This window comes from Uranotaenia lowii, chromosome 1 (genome assembly GCF_029784155.1).
Source record: "Uranotaenia lowii strain MFRU-FL chromosome 1, ASM2978415v1, whole genome shotgun sequence".
In the NCBI taxonomy this organism is placed as follows: Eukaryota; Metazoa; Arthropoda; class Insecta; order Diptera; family Culicidae; genus Uranotaenia; species Uranotaenia lowii.
Window position 1 is genome coordinate 203,837,655 of NC_073691.1, and position 22,107 is coordinate 203,859,761.

At 33.6% G+C, this 22,107-nt stretch overlaps 2 protein-coding genes across 26 annotated transcripts in view; one reads left to right on the forward strand and one right to left on the reverse strand.

Moving 5' to 3' along the window:
* LOC129744513 (alpha-1,6-mannosyl-glycoprotein 2-beta-N-acetylglucosaminyltransferase) overlaps positions 1-22,107 on the forward strand; it is a 519,113-nt gene that overhangs the window by 79,787 nt on the left and 417,219 nt on the right. The gene's annotated exons all lie outside the window — the stretch shown is intronic.
* LOC129744429 (chloride channel protein 2-like) overlaps positions 1-22,107 on the reverse strand; it is a 230,955-nt gene that overhangs the window by 44,251 nt on the left and 164,597 nt on the right. The window contains exons 1-2 of one of the 16 annotated variants that reach the window (XM_055737002.1): positions 16,346-17,131; positions 9,309-9,972 (exon numbers count right to left, since the gene is read on the reverse strand). The exons of 12 other annotated variants lie outside the window; for them this stretch is intronic. In XM_055737002.1, the coding sequence (XP_055592977.1) occupies positions 9,309-9,770 (462 nt within the window). In that variant the 5' untranslated portion in view covers positions 9,771-9,972; positions 16,346-17,131. Of the gene's footprint in view, positions 1-9,308; positions 9,973-16,345; positions 17,132-22,107 lie in introns of those variants that run through there. 3 more of the 16 variants (XM_055736952.1, XM_055736945.1, XM_055737071.1) reach the window with 3 other exon arrangements.

Genomic DNA, 22,107 nt, shown 5'->3' on the forward strand with positions numbered 1-22,107 from the left:
AATTTTGTCAATTTTGTCAATTTTGTCAATTTTGTCAATTTTGTCAATTTTGTCAATTTTGTCAATTTTGTCAATTTTGTCAATTTTGTCAATTTTGTCAATTTTGTCAATTTTGTCAATTTTGTCAATTTTGTCAATTTTGTCAATTTTGTCAATTTTGTCAATTTTGTCAATTTTGTCAATTTTGTCAATTTTGTCAATTCTGTCAATTTTGTCAATTTTGTCAATTTTGTCAATTTTGTCAATTTTGTCAATTTTGTCAATTTTGTCAATTTTGTCAATTTTGTCAATTTTGTCAATTTTGTCAATTTTGTCAATTTTGTCAATTTTGTCAATTTTGTCAATTTTGTCAATTTTGTCAATTTTGTCAATTTTGTCAATTTTGTCAATTTTGTCAATTTTGTCAATTTTGTCAATTTTGTCAATTTTGTCAATTTTGTCAATTTTGTCAATTTTGTCAATTTTGTCAATTTTGTCAATTTTGTCAATTTTGTCAATTTTGTCAATTTTGTCAATTTTGTCAATTTTGTCAATTTTGTCAATTTTGTCAATTTTGTCAATTTTGTCAATTTTGTCAATTTTGTCAATTCTGTCAATTCTGTCAGTTTTGTCAATTTTGTCAATTTTGTCAATTTTTACGAATTTTCGTGGATTGTGTAAATTTTTATCATTTTGTTTCAAATTCTCTCAATTCGATCAATTTTAACAAAAAAAAAAACAATTTTCAAGTGATAACTTGAAAAAGAAGTACAGACCCCGTTCGTTTTTGGCAACATTCGATTTTGGCAACATTCGATTTTGGCAACATCCGATTTTGGCACATGTGCCAAAATCGAACGGTTTTTAGAAGCGACATTACCTTTAAGTTTTTTCTATAACGGGACTGATATAATTTAGACAAACACCAACAATATGTTTTTAAGTTCAGAAATGGTGATAGAATACAACAAAAAAATCAAAAGTTTTTTAAAAAAATTTTAAAGTACTCAAAAATTACAAAAAGTTGAAAAATTAAAAAAATTCAAAAACAAATACAAACAAAAGACTAAAAATTACAAAATCAAATTAAAAATGACAAAGAACGACAAAAACAGCAAAAATGACAAAAAAAAACAAAGATTATGAACAAAACAAAAAATAGTGCAAAATACATCAAAAACATGAGGAAAAAAACTATAAAAATTCTAAAAATGGTCGGAAATTGACTTAACTTAACGTTAATGATTATTAAAATAGTTATTTTGTAAAAATAAGAGAAAAAAGTTTCAGAAAAAAAACCGTTCGATTTTGGCAACATTCGATTTTGGCAACACAAAATATTCGGGCATGTTGCCAAAAACGAACGGGGTCTGTATATAATTGACAAAATAAGAAAATTGAAAAATTTAACAAAATTAACAAAAATGCCAAACGACGAAACTGTTATTATTGACAAAACTTCAAAATTTTCATAAATATCAAAATTTTTAAAATCAATTGTTTTTTTGACCGATTATTGAACCCTACGTTGCCGCACCGTAGTTTACTCTAACAATTGTAATTTTACCTAATTATATTTTCAATAAACTCGTTTTCTTCACTTCAGACGTAAAATTGGACAAACGTTAACTTATTTGAAACATATGTTGGGCAACTTTTCTTTAAATTGTATTCTTCATTTTTATTTTTAAATTACCACATGCTTTTAATCAAAGAGCGTTCATTGAGATTATACCTATTTTAAAAAATCATAGAAACGACATCATACAGGATATTCCTGGACCCAGTAATTTTAAAATTACCAATAAGTTGCAAATAAAATTATAAATATGAAAAATATGATAATTTCATTTACTGTTATATCATATTCAATTTTGAATGTTTATTTTTTCAAATAATTTTGGATTTATTGCATTGGAAATTCTTTAATCATGATTTAATGATTCAGTTTTAAAATAACTTCCATTTGTTTATGATTTTGCATAATATGTAACCACATATAAAGGTTACACTCCACTGTTAAGTGTATTGAATCAGATTTTTTTTTAAACATTTATGCATTTTAAGGCAATAATTACAACTGTATTAAGGATTGTTGATATGTTTATGGCCTAGACCCTCATTACTTTATTTTATAAATAACAAAGAAAAACAAGTTTGGCTCATTGAAACACAAAGTCGTTTCAAATATACTAATTGTAAAAAAAACAACTTTTGAAAAATACGCAAATGAAACTAGACCTTGAGCATGCCAGAATAAATATATAATTCCTTTCAGAAATTCAACCCATTCTCTGGAGCCACCATAAGCCCTTCGTTTCAATCTGCAATAGACATTTTATAAAATGGAGAAAATCATAGTTTCATTATTTGTCCTGATTTGTAGATCTGTTCCAACTTTTCAAATGGGTTGTGAAACAAAGAGTAAGGAAAGTGATTTTTTACACACAAAAAATATTTGCTGGTTAAATCAATCAAAAATAATTGATTTTGCGAATGGTGGTGAAAACCTAAAATACAATTTAAAGTACCTATTTCAAAAGAAGGCATTGTTGATGACACTCGCAAAGATTGTTAGAAAGTAGTTAGGGAATTTTAGAAGCTAATCATGAAACCGATTCTACTGGACTTCAGTAAATGGAACAGACATGATTTCAGAACTTGGAATCAGATTAATCATGTTTAGAAAAGTCAACAACAAAAATAGAACATTCTCACTTTTACGACTCTTACACTATAACAATCGTACTGTACTGCAGAATGTTAACTTATGGCAGGGAACTTCTCTACTTCATAACACTCTCTGGAGCCACTTGTCTTGTCGTTTATCTAAAGTCTTTTTTCAGCTTTTTTTGAACTAGTACAGCTTTGTGAATTCAATTATGATCTATCATTATTGATTCGTCAGCTGGTTGTTGATGAAACATTTTTTCTTAGACATTTTGATGATATTTATTTTTATAATAAGTATTGGTATCATATTTTAAATATACCAATATAGCGCTCGTTTACGCGGATCGAAGACCTCTAACCGATGCAGCATCGGTTCCACTGTCAAGGTTGTCGGTCAAGCCATGAGCGCAAAAGTCTAAAAACAAAAATCTACATCAACCAAGCCCCAAATCTCCCCCAAAACGGAGACAACAAACTCAAACCAGTATGATCCCGGTGTGGTGGGCGGCAATGAAACCCAAAACCCGACCACATCCCGCGTTCGCTCGCTCTGTCCATCTTTCATCGTCAAACAAACAAACCGGGAAAAACAATAAAAACTAACACGCGTCAAAATAATTTCAAACTACAAATCTGCTGCGCGCCGCACCTCGTCTTCGGTGAGAAAATCATCGCTAACGCGAAAAAGGTGATTTCGATGTGTGTGGCTTGCTGATGTTGTTGGTGAAAATGTATGTCTTTTACGAGAGCAAGCGCGTCTCGTCTAAAAGTAGATTAAGTAAGCGCATCCGTCGTTGTCTCCTCGGAAGAAAGCATTATGGGAAATGAAACATTAAGCCAGATGAAACGAAAGAAACACAGAGAGTCACATAATTTGACGCTAAGTTGGATGGACTTGGGTAGCTGATTTGCGGCTGCTGCAGCATCTTACATGCACACACATCTGGCGAAGGTGCTGTTTCGTTCAGGTTGGCAACCAGTGTCACTGTCAAGAGCAGCATTTCGCACATTTGTGAGTCAGTCAGTGGTGGATCCTGCTGTGAATAAAACATCACCGGGACGGATTTTTTGAATGAAAACATCGTGGCAACAATTCGAAACATTAATATTTTTCTGATGAAACAATTTAGATCAATCTAATGATTGTCAAACAAACAACTCGCTTTTTTCGTAGAAAAACCTAGTAGAAGCACTAAGTAGAGCTTTTCCCAGTTTATTTTCACCAACAATATTTTATCGGTCATCTCTCATATATGTAAGTGCATTTCTTTTATTTCTCCTGTGACCTCGTTCACTCCATCTTTAACTTCCGGGAGTTTTTCACCACTGCAGGTAGTGCCGCACATTGAAAGTCCACCGTCTTTCGAAAACGAGTCCCTCGCGGCCTCAGCCTCAAGTGGTTGCTGCAATTTTATCGGACCCTCGTGTTAATCATTTTCGTAGTCAAGGGTTTCTACCCCGAGGCGCAACGGTTTAAGCATTTTGGAGACCTCCGAGCCCTTCGACTCAGTCTTACTGATTCCTGCCATCGTCCTCAGTTCCCAGGACCTGAGTTCGACTGCGGTGACGAGGTTCTCCGACCGATTTTCAACGGCTTGGGTCACACCACTGGGACGCACCGAGCTTGGCCTTTTGGGGAATTTCGACGAGCTCGGCTTCTACTACCATAGATGCCTATCAACAGGCTACGCTTTCTAACTCAATGTTAGATCAAAGCAACCATAACATTTTTGAATTTCCATTTATGTTTAATCACAGCAATCGTTTAGTAGCTGGTGCATTATAAAAACCATGAAATTGTCAGTCCAAAGTTAGTCTAATTTTGTTTCTCAATAAAGTAACAACTTATAGTTTACAGTTCATAAACAAGTTTCATTCTTGATGTGTCCAGACATTAAAAATTGTCGACGAGGATTTAAGAACCTGAAGCGATGCCAGATATTCGGGAAGCAATGCGGTCAGATGCATTATGTCCGGAATTGCACTTTTCCGAATCATTTATGCTAACAATGCAACCGTTCCGGCCACAAGGAAGGATACTGTGACTGTCTATCGAAATCCAAACCTACCAGCGTGGAAAAGAAACCACCGGAATCTCCAAAGGCAAAATCCAAAGTTATGTACATCGTGAACCACATCACTCAGCGCCCCAACAAGCGAAAGTTTTTTCCAGCAAATATCAACGGCGTCGTAACCAATCTTCAACTGCACAGAGCAAGTGACATCACGGTGATCTCCAAACAAACATAGAAAACCTTGGGTTAGACTACTCTCAAGGAACCATCATCTCAAGTCATCAATGCGTCAGGAAAACCACTTAAGCTGATCGGAGAATTCCAGTGCAAGACGAACATCAACAAAAAAGCCGGTCGACAAGCTGACTCAACAAAGGAAAAGGCGGAAGATCGACGATGCTATCAACAAAAAGTACGGTGCATCCCACAAAAAAATTCAGCAAGGCGACTTGGTTTATGCCAAGTGGGAACCAGCAATCGTAATCGAGAAAGGAGGAAAGCTCAACTACAACGTTTTCCTTGCAAAAGCGACATCGTCTGATCCGTTCCCACATCAACCAACTCAAGACACGAATGACAGAATGCAATTTCGAAAATTCATCAACACCTTTTTCAATTTTCTTCGATGATTTCGGATTGACCATTCCAACCAAGATGCCAACTCCAGCCGTTCCAGGAGAAGGACCGTGTCCAGCACTTAACGGAGACGTGGACTCTGACGGTTCACAGTACTATTCGGGCGACAACAGCAGAAACAACGATCCTCTGCCTGATCCAGTGCCAGTTCCGGTTGCAACTCCTGTAAGGGAACGACGAAATTCGAGCTGTACTGGATGCCTTAAGGGGGGAGATGTTAGATCAAAGCAATCATAACATATTTGAATTTCCATTTGTGTTCAATCACAGCAATCGTTTACTAGCAGGTGCATTATAAAAACCATGAAATTGTCAGTACAAAAGTTAGTCTAAGTTTGGTTCTCAATAAAGTAACAACTAATAGTTTACAGTTCTTAAACTATTCTGGATGTGTCCAGACATAGCACTCAACAAGCACAGGACCTTCTCCACCGGGACGCAACGTATCAAGTCCAATGGAAACCCATAAGCTCAAATCCTCCCAAACTAAGGATATATATCGAAGATTGAACTTTATAAGTTCGAGCCAGTAAACGTTGTAGCAGAAATAATCTTTTCCGAGTACAACGTAACCTCAAGTCCAACCCAAAATCGTTCTGGAAGCATGTCAAAAATCAGCGGAATCAACCTGGTATTCTAACTCAAATGTTTCTGGATGGCAACACTGCGAACTCTGATTGCGGAATCAGTGATCTCTTTGCTCAAAAATTTTCGAGTACCTTTGCTACTGCTTCAACATGTTTAGAACATGTGGAAAGTGCTGTCAGGAATGTTTCACCACTTGGCTTCTACATAAGCAAGATTGTAGTAGAGGATTCGGTCATATCTAAAGCAGCGGCAAAGCTCAAAAACTCTCTCTCTTTCAGGCCCGGGCGGTAGTTATACCATCTACCTTTATAAAACGATTAATGCCTATTTTACTGACTTCTGTGAGATTCATCTCTCAAGCTTCTTTAGACAGAACCACCTTCCCTTCACGGTGGAAGGAAGCTTACATGTTCCCGGTTCATAAAAAAGGTGGTCGGATATCAACAACTAAAGATGAATCTCCGCTTTGGGTGCAATTTCCAAACTGTTCGAATTAGTCGTCGTGTATCCGATTTTCTGGTACTGTAACTCGTACTCCACGATATCTAACCTGTTGACCTTCACCTCTCATGTGCACGAAATTTTAGCTACTAAGTCTCAAACCGACGCCATTTATACCAATTTGTCTGCAGCATTTGATAAGGTGAACCACGATATTGCCATTGGTAAGCTTGGACGCTTAGGTTTATGTGGACCTCTATTTGGCTGGTTCCGCAGTTATTTAATTAATTGGACGTAAATTGTCAGTTCACACAGGAGACTCTCTATCCAGCCAGTTCTCTGTCTCCTCCGGTGTGCCCCAAGGTAGTCACCTAGGACCGATTATCTTCTCAATCTATTTTAACGATGTGCTCTCATGTTGACCGAAACTATTGCAGCATAGTTCATTTGATCTAAAAAAATGGCAGTTTGCAGGTGATATTCTTAAGCCAATCCGTCATACTGGTAATGTTTTTCACGGCATCGAAAAACGTAAGAATTTGTACATCTACTGCTCGATAAAAAAAAATATATTCACTGTCCGATAATTATAAATACACTTAAAAATAACCGTTATTTCAAAAATCGTGTAGTGTTCACCAAATTTTGGCTGCGTACTGTAAGTTGTTTACATAGTTGTTGTCATTTTTGTTCGTTTTTAGCGAAGAAATCTTAAAATGCGTGACCATACTCCCGAGCAAAGCAAACGGATTGTGCACAAATGGAACACTATGTCTAGTCTTCAATCAGAAAACTCGTCAAGGAATAAGGTATGAGTGTCGGAGCAGTTCAAACCTAGCCCTTTTAACTTTACAATGGACAAGAAAATCAAGGATTGCTACAAACATCCTTCGGCATCATTAAGGGATGTGGCTACGAAACTAGGTAGGTACCTCATCGACTAACTTTACGCGTGCAAAAGAGAGAATTGGATTTCAGACTCAACGGAAGCAGAAGCAGCCAAAAAAAAGTACCAAACAGGCTGAATCTGTGAAACCGAGGACTCGGAAACTCTACGACAAACGTTTGACCAAGAAATCGGGTTGTTTACATCAAACTCGACTATAAAACTCCGCTTGGACCACAATTTTATACCTCACTGAAGTGTAAGGATGTTCCTGCACCAGCGAAAGCCATTTACACTGAAAAATTTGTAAAGAAGATTATGGTGTGGCAAGCCATATGTGAATGTTCACAAAATATGTTTCTACCGTTAATCAAACAGCATAACAACCCTACAATCTTTTCGACTGATCTGATCTAGCTTAAAGTGGTATGAAGTCAACAAAGTCAAATGTTTACCGAAAGATATGAACCCGCCAAACTGTCCAGAGTTTCGTCTAATCGAAGCTTTTTGGGCTTTTACGAAGGCAAACCTAAGGGAATACTTAAAACCCGCTGACAGTGTTGAAAAATTCAAGAAAGACCTAAAGCAGGGATGAGCAACACAGTCTTCTCAGTTTGTTATCATCGCGTTCGTTACATCCGGGGTTTGGATGCGAAACGGTACGGTCGATATTCTGATAGTGACCTACCACCGATGCTATGATGGTAACTGGGAATATATAGTATAGTCACATCGATAGATGCGTTTCTGAGTTGAAGGGAGCTTATCTGAGCGATCACATATCACCATTTAGTTCGTTCGCGCTGCAAGTTTTCCTGCTTGTGGGGCGAACCACGCTTGGCCTACTTATGTGTGGTGGTAGATGCAACTCTATCTGTATCTACCATAAGGTTGCCAGAATTTTTTCCACCCCCATCCGGGCCTAGCAATTCCGGGCATTGATTTTAATTTTTCAAATCCAAAAACCGGGCAAAAACCGGGCAAAATTTAGGTGTAATTATATATAAAAGCAAAGAAAAAATGCAAAAAAATTGGAATTAATATTTTATTAATGTAATTGCAGATTTCCAAAAACTTTTTGGATCACTTAAATATGTCAAGGTTTATAAAAGTAAATCAGCGAAATTATTTGAAACAACCGTCGAAAATTTCCATACCGGTAATGGATTTTGCTGCAACTTACTCAAAAACTTTGATTTTGTTTGGGTTTCTTTGTGAAAATTGTGAAAAAATCCGGGCAATATCCGGACTTTTTTCACGATATCCGGGCAACCGGGCCGGACCGGACTTTATCGAAATTTTGCATCAAATATCCGGGCAAACCCGGATAAAACCGGGCAATCTGGCAAGCTTAATCTACCACTTCATAGTAGTTGGGCCGTGCTGAACAAAAATTTAATATGTGATGATAATGCCTCTAAATAAATTCTACTCGATCATTTTCACCATCTTTCATTTCATCTAACCTTCTATCCATCTTTTTAAAAAAAAATCCCTACTAAAAAGGACATCACTTTTCACCGATAAGACCGATAAATTAAAGTAACAAACATAAATTACGGTGATTAATCTCTTCATAAAATTTGAAAAAAAAAATTAATGACCATTTCATTATTTAGAAATAATTTTCGAAAAAAAATATGAACTTCAAAAAGCCAAAGAGAATAGGGACTCACCGACCAAATGTTTTAATTTTGCCTGTGTATGACTCAGAAAAGGTTATATTTTTCATTTCTGGAAAAATAAGAATCACTTAGTTTTTTTATTCAAAAACATCTGCTATAAACACCCCGTGATAACCTTTTTGACTTTAATGTTCATTCAAAATCGCGCATTTCATATTTGAATAAAACTTCATGGAAGTCAATACATTTTGATGATAAAAAAAACAGTTCCATATGATGGATCAGCTGATTCAAGTGATATCAATAAGCAAATTTAAGCGAAATCAAGCTCTCTCCAGGTCACACGAATCGTTCGAGAAAGAAGAAAATAAAATCAAAACTTAAGCTCCAAAATTCAGCCAAAACATCCAAATGGAAAAAAGCTCAACCAAGAAACACCTCCAATCACATCCGGTCGTCACTTACATAGTAAAACTCTTCTAGCTCTAGCTCGATGGGATTCCGTTTGATCTCTTCCCGATCGTCGGAATCCAACGCATCATTGGGAGCTTCGACCTCCACCGGTACATCCGGAATCGGTTCCCCCGGGTCGGAGTCGATTTGCCAGGAAACTGTTCGTTTTTTCGACTTCCCAGCAACAGCGCCGGGAACACCCAGGCCATCACCACCCCCACTTGTACCCTGCTCCACTTTGTCGGCGCTCTCCCTGCCCTCGTCCAGCTTCCCCTCCAGTGTGCCGGCGGTCTCTCCACTGCTTCCTGCGCTAGCAATGACCACAATCTGGTGCTGTTTGAAATCTTTCCGCCGCTTCTGGCGCTTCCGGTGTTGATACTTTTCCCGCTGGATACACAGCGAGTCCTTGCGTCTCAAAATGATTTCCGGCTCGAATGAAAAGTCCCTCTCGTACTCATCTTCGTGGTATTGCATTTGGGTGTCGCGCCGTTTCGGTCGTTTTCGGCTAAGTTACTAACTAATTTAACTAAACTTTCATATTCTCTCTCTAGCAATGGCACTATTCTTGGTCGATTATTTGGAAGTTGATTTTATTGTTGATGGCGGTGGTAAACTTATCAGTCTTTTCGTTTGAGATTCTGTCGTTCGGACGGTCATTGTCACATTTCAAGAGGAACTAGTGAAGGTAAATAAAATTTCGTTAACATTGATACAATTGAAATGGAAAATACTTTTGAGAGTTATTTAGGTTTGCCCTCGAAACATTTGTTCTGCAAGTTTATTTTTTTTACCCAACATAAAAAAGTTCATTTGTTAAATCCGGTACAAAAAAATTATTGTTTCACGGTTTCAAAGTATCTACCAGTTTTCAGTCGGATATGATAAAGTCTATGAATGTAATTTTTTTTTCAATTTTGTCAGTTTTGAGTCATTTTTTGAACATTTTAAGATCATATTTGAATCATTTTTGGATTATTTTTGTGTCATTTTTGAGTCATTTTTGAGTCATTTATTTGTCATTTTTGAACCGTTCTTGGTTTATTTTTGGATCATTTTTGGAACATTTTAAGACCATTTTTGGATCATTCTTGAATAATTTTTGGATCATTTTGGTTCATTTTTGGATCATTTATCGATGATTCTTGGATAATTTTTGTGTCAGTTTTTTGTCATTTTTGAACCATTCTTGGTTCATATCTGGAACATTTTTGGATCAGTTTCGGATCATTTTTGGATCATTTTGAATAATTTTGGATCATTTATCGATGATTCTTGGATCATTTTTGTGTCATTTTATTTTTTTTTGTGTCGTTTTTGGATCATTTTGGGATTATTTTTTGATAATTTTTAGATGATTTTTTGATCACTTTTTGATTGGTTTTGGATCATTTTTGGAACGTTTTTTGATTATATTTCGATAGTATTTGGATAATTTTTGTGTCATTTATTGATAGTTCTTGGATCATTTTTGGAAATTTTTTTTTATTATTTTTGAACCATTTATGTGTCATTTATCGATGATTCTCGGATAATTTTGGGATCATTCTAGTATTTTTTGGATTACTTTTGTGGCATTTTTGGATCACTTTAGGAACATTTTTGGATCATCTTGGATATTTGTGGATCATTTTTGGATCATTTTTTGGATCTTTTTTGGATCATTTTAAGATAATTTTTTCATCATTTTTAATCATTTGAGAATCTTTTTTTGATCATTTTGAGATCATTATAGGATCATTTTTGTGTCATTTCTGCATCATTTTTGTGCCATTCTCGTGTCATTTTCCGTTTAATTTTTGGATCTTTGTTTTGTGTTTTTGGTAATTTTTTTCGTGTTTTCATTTTTAAATCATTTTTGGATCATTTTTGTGCCATTAATGGATGATTCTTGGATCATTTTTTTATCATTTTTGTGTCATTTTTGTATCACTGACGGATCATTTTGGGATAATTTCAAGGTCATTCTAAGATCATTTTTAGATCAATTTGAAATTATTTTATAATCATTTTGGATGATTTTTGGATCAATTGTGGAACAAATTTTTATCGTATTTAGATTTTTTTGAATTATTTTTGTGCCATTTTTGTCATTTTTTAACCATTTACGAATAATTTTCTATCTTTTTTGGATTATTTTTGAATTATTTTAGTATTATTATTGGATCGTTTTTATGTTATTTTCATGTCATTTTTAAACATTTGGTGCCCATATTGTCAAATTTGTGTCAGTTTTGTCATTTTTGTATTTGTTTAAATTTTGTGTTAATTTTCGTGTAAATTTTTGTGTCATTTTTGCGTCATTTTTGTGTCATTTTTGCGTTATTTTTGTGTCATTATTGTGTCATTTTTGTGTCATTTTTATATCATTTTTGTGTCTTTTTTGTGTCATTTTTGTGTCATTTTGGTGTCATTTTTGTGTCATTTTTGTGACTTTTTGTGTCTTTTTTGTGTCTTTTTGGTGTCTTTTTTGTGTCTTCTTTGTGTCTTTTTTGTGTCTTTTTTTGTTTTTTTGTATCATTTTTGTGTCTTTTTTGTGCCATTTTTGTGTCATTTTTGTGTAATTTTGGTAATTTCTATAATTTTTGTATGTTTTGTAATTTTTGTCATTTTTGTAATTTTTGTCATTTTTGTAATTTTTGTCATTTTTGTAATTTTTGTCATTTCTGTCATTTTTGTCATTTTAGTCATTTCTGTCATTTTTGTCATTTTTGTCATTTTTGTCATTTTTGTCATTTTTGTCATTTTTGTCATTTTTGTCATTTTTGTGTCATTTTTGTGTCATTTTTGTGTCATTTTTGTGTCGTTTTTGTGTCATTTTTGTGTCATTTTTGTGTCATTTTTGTGTCATTTTTGTGTCATTTTTGTGACATTTTTGTGTCATTTTTGTGTCATTTTTGTGTCAGTTTTATGTTATTTTTGTGTCATTTTTGTGTCATTTTTGTGTCATATTTGTGTCATTTTTGTGTCATATTTGTGTCATTTTTGTGTCATCTTTGTGCCAATTTTGTGTCACTTATGTGTAATTTAAGCGTCTTTTTTGTGTCAATTTTGTGTCATTTTTGTATCATTTTTGTGTCATTTTTGTGTCATTTTTAATTTTTTTTGTAATCTTTGTAATTTTTGTCATTTTTGTAATTTTTGCCAATTTTATAATTTTTGTAATTTTTGAAATTTTTGTTATTTTTGCCATTTTTGTATTTTTTTTTTGATTTTTGTAATTATTGTAATCTTTGTAATTTTTGTAATTTTTGTATTTTCTGTAATTTTTGTAATTTTTTTAATTTTTGTAATTTTTGTAATTTTTGTAATTTTTGTAATTTTTGTAATTTTTGTAATTTTTGTAATTTTTGTAATTTTTGCAATTTTTGTAATTTTTGTAATATTTGTAATTTTTGTAATTTTTGTAATTTTTGTAATTTTTGTAATTTTTTTAATTTTTTGTAATTTTTGTAATTTTTGTAATTTTTGTAATTTTTGTAATTTTTGTAATTTTTGTAATTTTTGTAATTTTTGTAATTTTTGTAATTTTTGTAATTTTTGTAATTTTTGTAATTTTTGTAATTTTTGTAATTTTTGTAATTTTTGTAATTTTTGTAATTTTTGTAATTTTAGTAATTTTTGTAATTTTTTGTAATTTTTTGTAATTTTTGTAATTTTTGTAATTTTTGTATTTTTTGTATTTTTTGTAATTTTTGTAATTTTTGTTATTCTTGTTATTTTTGTAATTTTCGTAATTTTTGTAATTTTTGTAATTTTTGTAATTTTTGTAATTTTTGTAATTTTTGTAATTTTTGTAATTTTTGTAATTTTTGTAATTTTTGTAATTTTTGTAATTTTTGTAATTTTTGTAATTTTTGTAATTTTTGTAATTTTTGTAATTTTTGTAATTTTTGTAATTTTTGTAATTTTTGTAATTTTTGTAATTTTTGTAATTTTTGTAATTTTTGTAATTTTTGTAATTTTTGTAATTTTTGTAATTTTTGTAATTTTTGTAATTTTTGTAATTTTTGTAATTTTTGTAATTTTTGTAATTTTTGTAATTTTTGTAATTTTTGTAATTTTTGTAATTTTTGTCATATTTGTCATTTTTGTCATTTTTGTAATTTTTGTAATTTTTGTAATTTTTGTAATTTTTGTAATTTTTGTAATTTTTGTAATTTTTGTAATTTTTGTAATTTTTGTAATTTTTGTAATTTTTGTAATTTTTGTAATTTTTGTAATTTTTGTAATTTTTGTAATTTTTGTAATTTTTGTAATTTTTGTAATTTTTGTAATTTTTGTAATTTTTGTAATTTTTGTAATTTTTTTTTTTTTTGTAATTTTTTTAATTTTTGTAATTTTTCTATTTTTTGTAATTTTTGAAGTTTTTGTGATTTTTGTAATTTTTTAATTTTTTTTTAATTTTTGTTATTTTTGTAATTTTTGTAATTTTTGTAATTTTTGTAAGTTTTGTAATTTTTGTAATTTTTGTAATTTTTGTAATTTTTGTAATTTTTGTAACTTTTGTAATTTTTGTAATATTTGTAATTTGTGTAATTTTTTTAATTTTTGTAATTTTTGTAATTTTTGTAATTTTTGTAATTTTTGTAATTTTTGTAATTTTTGTAATTTTTGTAATTTTTGTAATTTTTGTAATTTTTGTAATTTTTGTAATTTTTGTCATTTTTGTAAATTTTGTAATTTTTGTCATTTTTGTCATTTTTGTAATTTTTGTAATTTTTGTAATTTTTGTAATTTTTGTTATTTTTGTTATTTAAGTTATTTTTTTTTATTTTAATAATTTTTGTAATTTTAGTAATTTTAGTTATTTTTTAAATTTTAGATTTTTTTGTCATTTTTGTCATTTTTGTCATTTTTGTCATTTTTGTCATTTTTGTCATTTTTGTCATTTTTGTCATTTTTGTCATTTTTGTCATTTTTGTCATTTTTGTCATTTTTGTCATTTTTGTCATTTTTGTCATTTTTGTCATTTTTGTCATTTTTGTCATTTTTGTCATTTTTGTCATTTTTGTCATTTTTGTCATTTTTGTCATTTTTGTCATTTTTGTCATTTTTGTCATTTTTGTCATTTTTGTCATTTTTGTCATTTTTGTCATTTTTGTCATTTTTGTCATTTTTGTCATTTTTGTCATTTTTGTCATTTTTGTCATTTTTGTCATTTTTGTCATTTTTTGTAAGTTTTATAACATAATCTTGAAAGCTTGTTTGGAAGCCAATCGATAATCTGTCGATGAGTTTTGATGAAATTTTTTTTATTTTATTTTTCTTGATTTTTGTTGGGTAATTTCTGGGTTTTGATCGAATTTGCTCAGATATTGCCCGGACTTTTTGTCGTCATTTTTTAAATGAAACGCCCGGATTTTGTCAGATTTTTATACAAAATTTGGCAACTGCGTCAAAAATCTTAAAAAAATAACTTGAAGACGTATAAAAAACAAAAACAGTAATGAACCAAAAAAAAGGAGCGATGCTGCTGTTTTAGAGAAAAAAAATGTTCAGAAAGTGCTCGTGGTTCAGACCATTTGTTCAAAGTCAATGTTTAAAATCATCAAATTTGTCAAAAATGAGGGTTTGCTCCCGTCGTATAAAAAAGCACACAGCCACTCTTGTTTCGTTTTTTTTTTTTTCAAATAAGTGAAATACTTTGACAGAGCCATTAACACACCTTATTGTCCACAGTGTGCTGAACTTAAAAAAAATAAGTTGATTTAATTTTCAGAATTTCTAATGAGTGCAACTGACATAATTAGATTTCTTTAAAAATACATAGGTACAATACTTTTCGTTAGCTTTCACAAAATAAAAGAAAATGAAGATATTTTCTCAGATTTACGCACAAAACAAAGAACAATACTGCATAGAAATCCCCAAGCGTCAGCAGAGAAACACAAGGTTTTTAGTACACAAATAACACATCCTTAGTCACAAACAAACAGGTCATCTCAATTTTCGCCTTTAATTTTATTTTTATAAACAATAAAAAACAAGAAAAAGATTTGTCTACACTAAATACACTAGCAAACAGCGAAAAAAAAAAACGACAGAGCCAGACATTTTCCCGCCCAATTTTGCACAACGACGACTATTTAGAGTGGTATTAAAAAAATACACAATAGTTACTCGGCAGCACAAAAGTTCACTCACATAAAACTAATCGAGCGCGGGGGGTTTTTTGGTTTCGCGGGCCGCGGACTTTCTCCCGCGTCTCACGCCAGGCCCACGGTGATGGCCGAGATGTCACTCGGCTGTCAGGACAGTTTTCATTCAAGAAATAGTTTCGCGAGTGATCTTGAACTGAGAATTTCGAGAGACCCTGCCAGCCAGCAGAGAGACATCCGCCTCTGGCCGCTAGCGAAATTCGACGACGACGATCCTTATGGTCACGGTCAACTTTTATGGCTTGGGACCTTTTTTTCTATTTCTTTTCTTCGGATGGTTGCACTGGTTTAGAGAAACAATTTGTCACCACTTTCACCACTTTTCGTATTTCTTCTGTTGGTTGAGTGAGAAAATTTAAGAATTTGTTCTAGCCGTAGAATCGAAGGTGTGGTGTATCTGTATCTTTTTGTGTTGAGCTGCGAGAGCTGCCTTAAGCGACGTCAATCAATCAAAACTAGGTAATCACTTTCGGTTTCAATACGTTTCGGGCACACACAAATAGGTAGTATACATGAAATCATCATCCAGATCGCGCCAACAACGAAACGGCAGCTTTGACAAATGGCAAACCATGTTTGCCACCCAACAAAACAGCGATCTCCGCGCGCCAGATGTGTCGATCCGCGACAAGATCCCCACGACATTTTCCCGCCCGCCCAACTCATTGCCCAACTGTCTCTATCATTCTGTGTCTCTGAAAAACTACCCCTCCCCTAAACACCCTCCCTTCAGACGATGTCTCGAAACCGTCACCACAATCACCAAACCGAGACAGATCGCGGGGAGAATGGGGAGAGAAATAAGTAAAAAGAAGGAGGAAGATGATAAAAAAAACAACAATCATCCACCTCAAAAGGGGGAGGAAGTGAAAACAATAAAAATTTTCATACACTGTGGGAACTTTTTTGCACGCCTCTTTTCCGCCGCTTTTCGTTTGGTCCGATTTATTTTTACTTTTTAGCATTCTCCTTCGGCCATGGTTGTGTTTTTCCTCATTATGATCACCATAAAGCAGCTGGGGACACTTTTCGTAGGATCATTTCCTCCGAGGGTTGGCACTTTTTTTTCTCTCTCGTCGAACGATTTCCGGGGAAAAACTTTCTCCAAAGGATCCAGGAGACAAACCCGAAACGCGAAAAGCTCACCAACACTCAACACTTCGACTCGAAAGTTCTCCGTGGGAAGATTTTCCCCAAACTGGGAAACGGAGGAAAAATCCAACAGATCGACCGGACCAACGTCGTCGTCCACTCGTACCGGATCGCTCGTAACGACTGGGGCGGGATAAGTAAGTACCCTGTGAAAATGCGCTCTCTCGCACGGGAACAGTCAATCAAATTCATTTTCTGATCATCATCATCATCATCGTCATTGTTCGTTATTGTGTATAGAACGAAACGGTTTTTACGTCCGCAAATTTGTACCTTCCTCATCCCAAACGGGCACCTCGGCAGGTTAGATCGGGCGACCGTGACAACACAACCAACACTCGGAATGCCAAAGTGGGTTGTCTCCCATTTTTCATCCCCCCATTCTAATCCAACGACGCGACGGTCATCATCATCATCGGTTTAGGGGTTGAAAACGTGCAACTGCAGGAAAATGCTGTCAGTTGTATCCCGTTTTTTTTGTGTGATGGCGGGAAAACCAGCAGCGAGAAAACATGTGCGCTCCCCATACCGGTGTGTCGGACAGGTTGAACTTCGATTCTTGGAACAAGCGCTAATTAGCCAAAGTGGATCAGCACTTTCAACGGGAATTGATCATCGATTTACTTAGAAGTTTTTTTTTGGAAACTCATTGAGCTCCAAAATTTGAAGGTCATTGAACTACACAGCGATGTTGGGGTTTATTATCCCCATTCACGGAAAAAAAAACGACAGTTGATAAAACTAATTTAGCTACAGATTTCAAATATTGAAACGGTTTTGAATTAAAATCGAAGAACTAAAAATGTAAAAGGTACACCGGGGTAAGTGGGGACGGTTTTTCGTATAGTTCAACTTTGAAAAATCATTAAAAAATCAGCAGTGGATCAATTTTGATAAAATCGCGTTCAATGTGATGCTGAACTTGTTGTTTACTAATGCTGAAGAGATGAGCTTGATAAACGAAAAGCGAAAAAAGTTATCACGTGAATTGTTATGGACTGCTGGTGTCTTCACTTACCCCGCTTTATGGGGTAAGTGGGGACGGTAGATTTTCCCTTTGATTTTTCAGGAAATTTTCAACAAGTTTGTGTTTTTTTTGGTTGAATACGTTACTTTATTGCTCGAACCGTCCAAAACTTTGAAAAAAGTGCATGGTAGTGATAATTATGTGTAATTTATGTTGAACACACGAGATCCGAATTTATCGAAAATATATGCTTATTCCAGAAAACATAAGTACTTTTCCCAACTTTTCATGATCCGAATGCTTTATAAAGCTAAAATGTATTGAATGAAGGATATAAAATTGAAAAAATTTGTAAACATCAAGTATATACAAAGCCGTCCCCACTTACCCCAGGTAGGGTTTGGAGACAACATTTTAATTTTTTTTAAATAAACTATTTTTTCTTAATTTTAAATCGCCGTTTCTTTTCCTAACTGGTTGTTTCTAATGTAAGGATTGTTGCAATGTAGAGTTTTTCGTCAAAAGCCAGCTAGTTTACGAAAAATTTGCGATTGAAAAAGATGCACATCAACTCCACATCGTAGTTAAAAATAGAAAATTAACGAAAAGTCACCGTAAACATCCGTTATTGTCGGAACCGTATATCTTATACAGTTGTTGGATAGATTACAAGTAAATTTAACATTCTGCATTAAAAGTTTGAAAAAATAGTTGACAGTATTGTTGTAATAGCCACCGTCCCCACTTACCCCGCGTCCCCACTTACCCCGGTGTACCTTAAATAAATTTAATTTCTTATATTTAACATAGTTTTAACCAAATATTGATTATTTTTGCGCAAGCGTGTAGTGTGTTTTGCTACAAAAAAAGGAACAAAAAGCGATGGAAGGTAAAATAGTAAAATATTGTTAAATTAACTTTTAAAAATCAAATATTTTTATTTATTTCTCTCCCTCTAGATGTACCTTCACCAGAAGATGCAGAATCTGATGATGTAGAATCAATGCCGCTTGATGAATCGGTCGAAATCCGAATGTGCGGCAGATCACATCGATTCTTTGATTTCGGGAAACATAACTGAACATGGCCGAAAGAATTGAAAGACCCTGAGCTAGTTTCCGGCAAGATAAGAGAATCGACACGAGAGTCAACACTTCGTCGAAAATCATTATGGACAGCTTATTAAGGCGGGCAGATCTTCATGAAAAGGTATACGATTGACTAATCGAGTTTTTGAGATCTTCAAGGGTGTCAAGATGAGGTCAATTTAGCAATAAACCTGTGATTGTTATAAAAAAAAGCTGTGATAGACAGAGATGATTATCTATCAGGAAGTTCGTCCAACTTGACCTGGTGGCGTTTACATTAAGCAAAAAAAATCTAGTGAAAGTAATAACACCATTCCCCACGTGTTCAGATTCGGGGTGCCGATTAAGTGGCTCGTGTACTTCGGCTTACGAGTAATAACCTACATTAACATCGGAGGCGAGATTCAACGTTTTCAGTTGAAACACCCTCGTACAACCCCCAAGGAAGCATTAACCGAACAAATTTGACCTTCCTTTACGGCTAACGAAGGACAATTAGCCGGTTAGGCTTATATAGACTCTTATTTTGGCTGTATTTTTTTTTCCTTGTAGGGGAGAGCCCTGCGATCAGTAATTGATCTATTGTGGTAGTTACCCCGCGTTACTGTATGCTATCAGGCTCACCTGCACTATGGGTTGAAGTGACAGTTGATTGCTGACTAAGCATTTTATCCCAATCGGGTATGATATCAAAGATGTATGATATAACCTTCTTAGGGCTGATATGCAACCATATGTCTTGTGCGCTTATTAACTTTGCCCCAAGTACACGCTCTCTCCTATTTAGGAGGGCGCAGCAGTTGCATAGAAGATGCTCTGCAGTTTCTTTTTCGAACCCGCAGAACCGACAGTCATCGTATTGAATAATGTTTATCCGTTTTAGATGTTGTTTTGTTGGACAATGTCCGGTCAAGAGACCTGTGTAAGTACTTAACTCGTGCTTACTTAGTTTCAACATGTTTTTGGAGAGTCGTGTGCTTGGTTCAATGAATCTTTTCGCCTGAGCTGCTCCCTCTGCTGTTCTCCAGTTGGAGACAATAGTGGTGCTTTCCCAGTTCTTGAGTTCCATATTCAAGGCACTCCTCGATACTCCGCAGAAAGGTTCAGGTCCAATAAACAGGCCCTGAGACCCTTCCCTAGCTAGCTGGTCTGCTTCTTCGTTCCCTAGGATACCGCAGTGGCCTGGAACCCAGAATAAAAATACTCTGTTTCGTATGGCCAGGTTTCTTAGTGCAACAATACACTCCCATACTAGCTTGGAGTAACATGTAAACGTACTTAGTGCTCGTAGAGCGGCCTGACTGTCAGAGAATATATAGATACTTGTGTACCTGGCTGTATCTTCAAAACTACTAAACCGATTTTCTTAAATTATACCACTTTGGATTTGACTACACATTAACTATCTATTCAAAAAAAAAAAATTATAACAATTCTGGTGGCGTCTGAAAATCGAACCGGAAGACAAAGTGTTTAAAAAAAAATATAGGACTTTGGAACAAAGATTGTTACCATCTTGGCTGAATTTCACTGTACCAGGTAAATTAAAGCTGATTTAAAGATTAATTTTAAGTAAAAAAAGATTTTGGTTTCTGATATCATAACCCATAAATCGAATCACGGTAGTTTTTCAGTTTTGACACAATTCGTTTTTATCACTGTAGTAGTCCATGACTTACACGAACCGCACGCGTTTTTTCCCCGTCTGCGAAAATTTTATCAACATTTAACCTTTTAAGAGCAAGTTCACTGGTGTTGGGAAAAAGTGGTAGAAATTTTGACATTTTGAAGATTTTACCATGCAAAAATGTTTTCAAGACCCTTGGGCGTTGTATTTTTTTACAGTAGGTACTGTTTCTATTTCAGCCGTATGTGATAGAAATTTTGGTATTTTTGCATCACAGCAAGCGAAACTGCAACACGTGTTGTTAAAAACTTTATGGCCACAGATTTTGAAAATGATTATGCATCGCAAAATTTTCAGAATGTGCTAAAACTTACAAAATTTCTACCACTTTTTCACAACACCAGGGAACTTGCTCTAAATGACGGTAGTTAATCGATTTCATCATTGGAGGAGTAGTCCATGACTTTCACAAACCTCACGCGATTTTTTTCTTCAATCGCGAAAAATTTATCGAAATTAAAGTTTTCAAGAGTTTAATAATAGTGAAGCTTAAGTATTTCGGTTTAATCATTGCAGCGTAGTGATTTAGTGAAGATTTGTAACAGGGCGTTGTCAATTTTCGTGGTAAAGTGTCTCTAACCTGGAAAGGTTTACGTACAGATCTGGTTGAAAAATGTTCATGCGAAGGAAATTATAAAAAAAAACAACCAGAATGATAACACAGGAGAACATCATTTTTGGTGCCGATGTTTGAATAAGATGTTTTTGTTTTGTCGTCCTTAATTCAAAACATTTGTCAGATTTTGTGTAACACCTAGCCAGGCCCGTGCGAAGGACTCGTTGATGTGGGGTATCGAAATTCAAATTCAGCTAGAAATAATGACAATACCAAGAATGCACAGTCAATAAGGAAATTGATTTCTCTAACCATTTTCTTACTTATGACCATCACACAGAATAAAAATCCTAATAAATTTTACTGATACGATTCAAAACAAATCAAAATTAAAGTTTCGAATCAATGCTATTTCCAGCAAGTCATCAATAAATTATTTAAATTATGTTCCTTATTGTGAACTGGACATTTGCATGAAAAAGAATTCAGCAGCCAAGTTTACAAATTTAACATGAATATTTCCTAAACCTCAGAAAACGAAATCGAGTTAGAATTTTGAATAAAACCAGAAGATAAAGCGTCGAACGTAAGAGTCACAGAAACTAAATAAATAAAATATAATCCAGATTTAAAATGAAACCGAATCCGAATCCTAAAATTAATTCCAGATCAGGTATGAAATTTATCATAGTTTATATTCCTTTTCTTCATTTTCAGTTGTAGGCGTGATTGAAAAATCCTGCTGCAATTTTATATAATTAGAAAAAAATATTTAAACACGAGTTGAATTTTGGATTCTTGATTAAAAAATTCCATTCTGAACTTAAGAGAATTTATTCTAAACACATACTCGAAGAATAAATTTCATTTGATACAAAGAAGACAATCGATTTTATTTCAAGTGTGCCAGTAATCAAAATCGAAGATATTTAAAATCATTTTTTATATTATTCAAGTTATCAACATTAAAGACTAAAAAATTTCACAAAAATAACTTTAAATATTAATAAAACAACATGTTCAATTAATCATTGAAATTTTATACTGACAAAGTACAGGTTGGGAAATGAATGATTTCTAAAATGATCAGTAAGAAACTGATAAAAATGAACTAAAGAATTCGAAGATTTTTTGTAAATATTGAAAGCACAAATTTAATTGACGTTGCGCTCAAATATTAAGCTTTGAAGTTGCTGATACGAA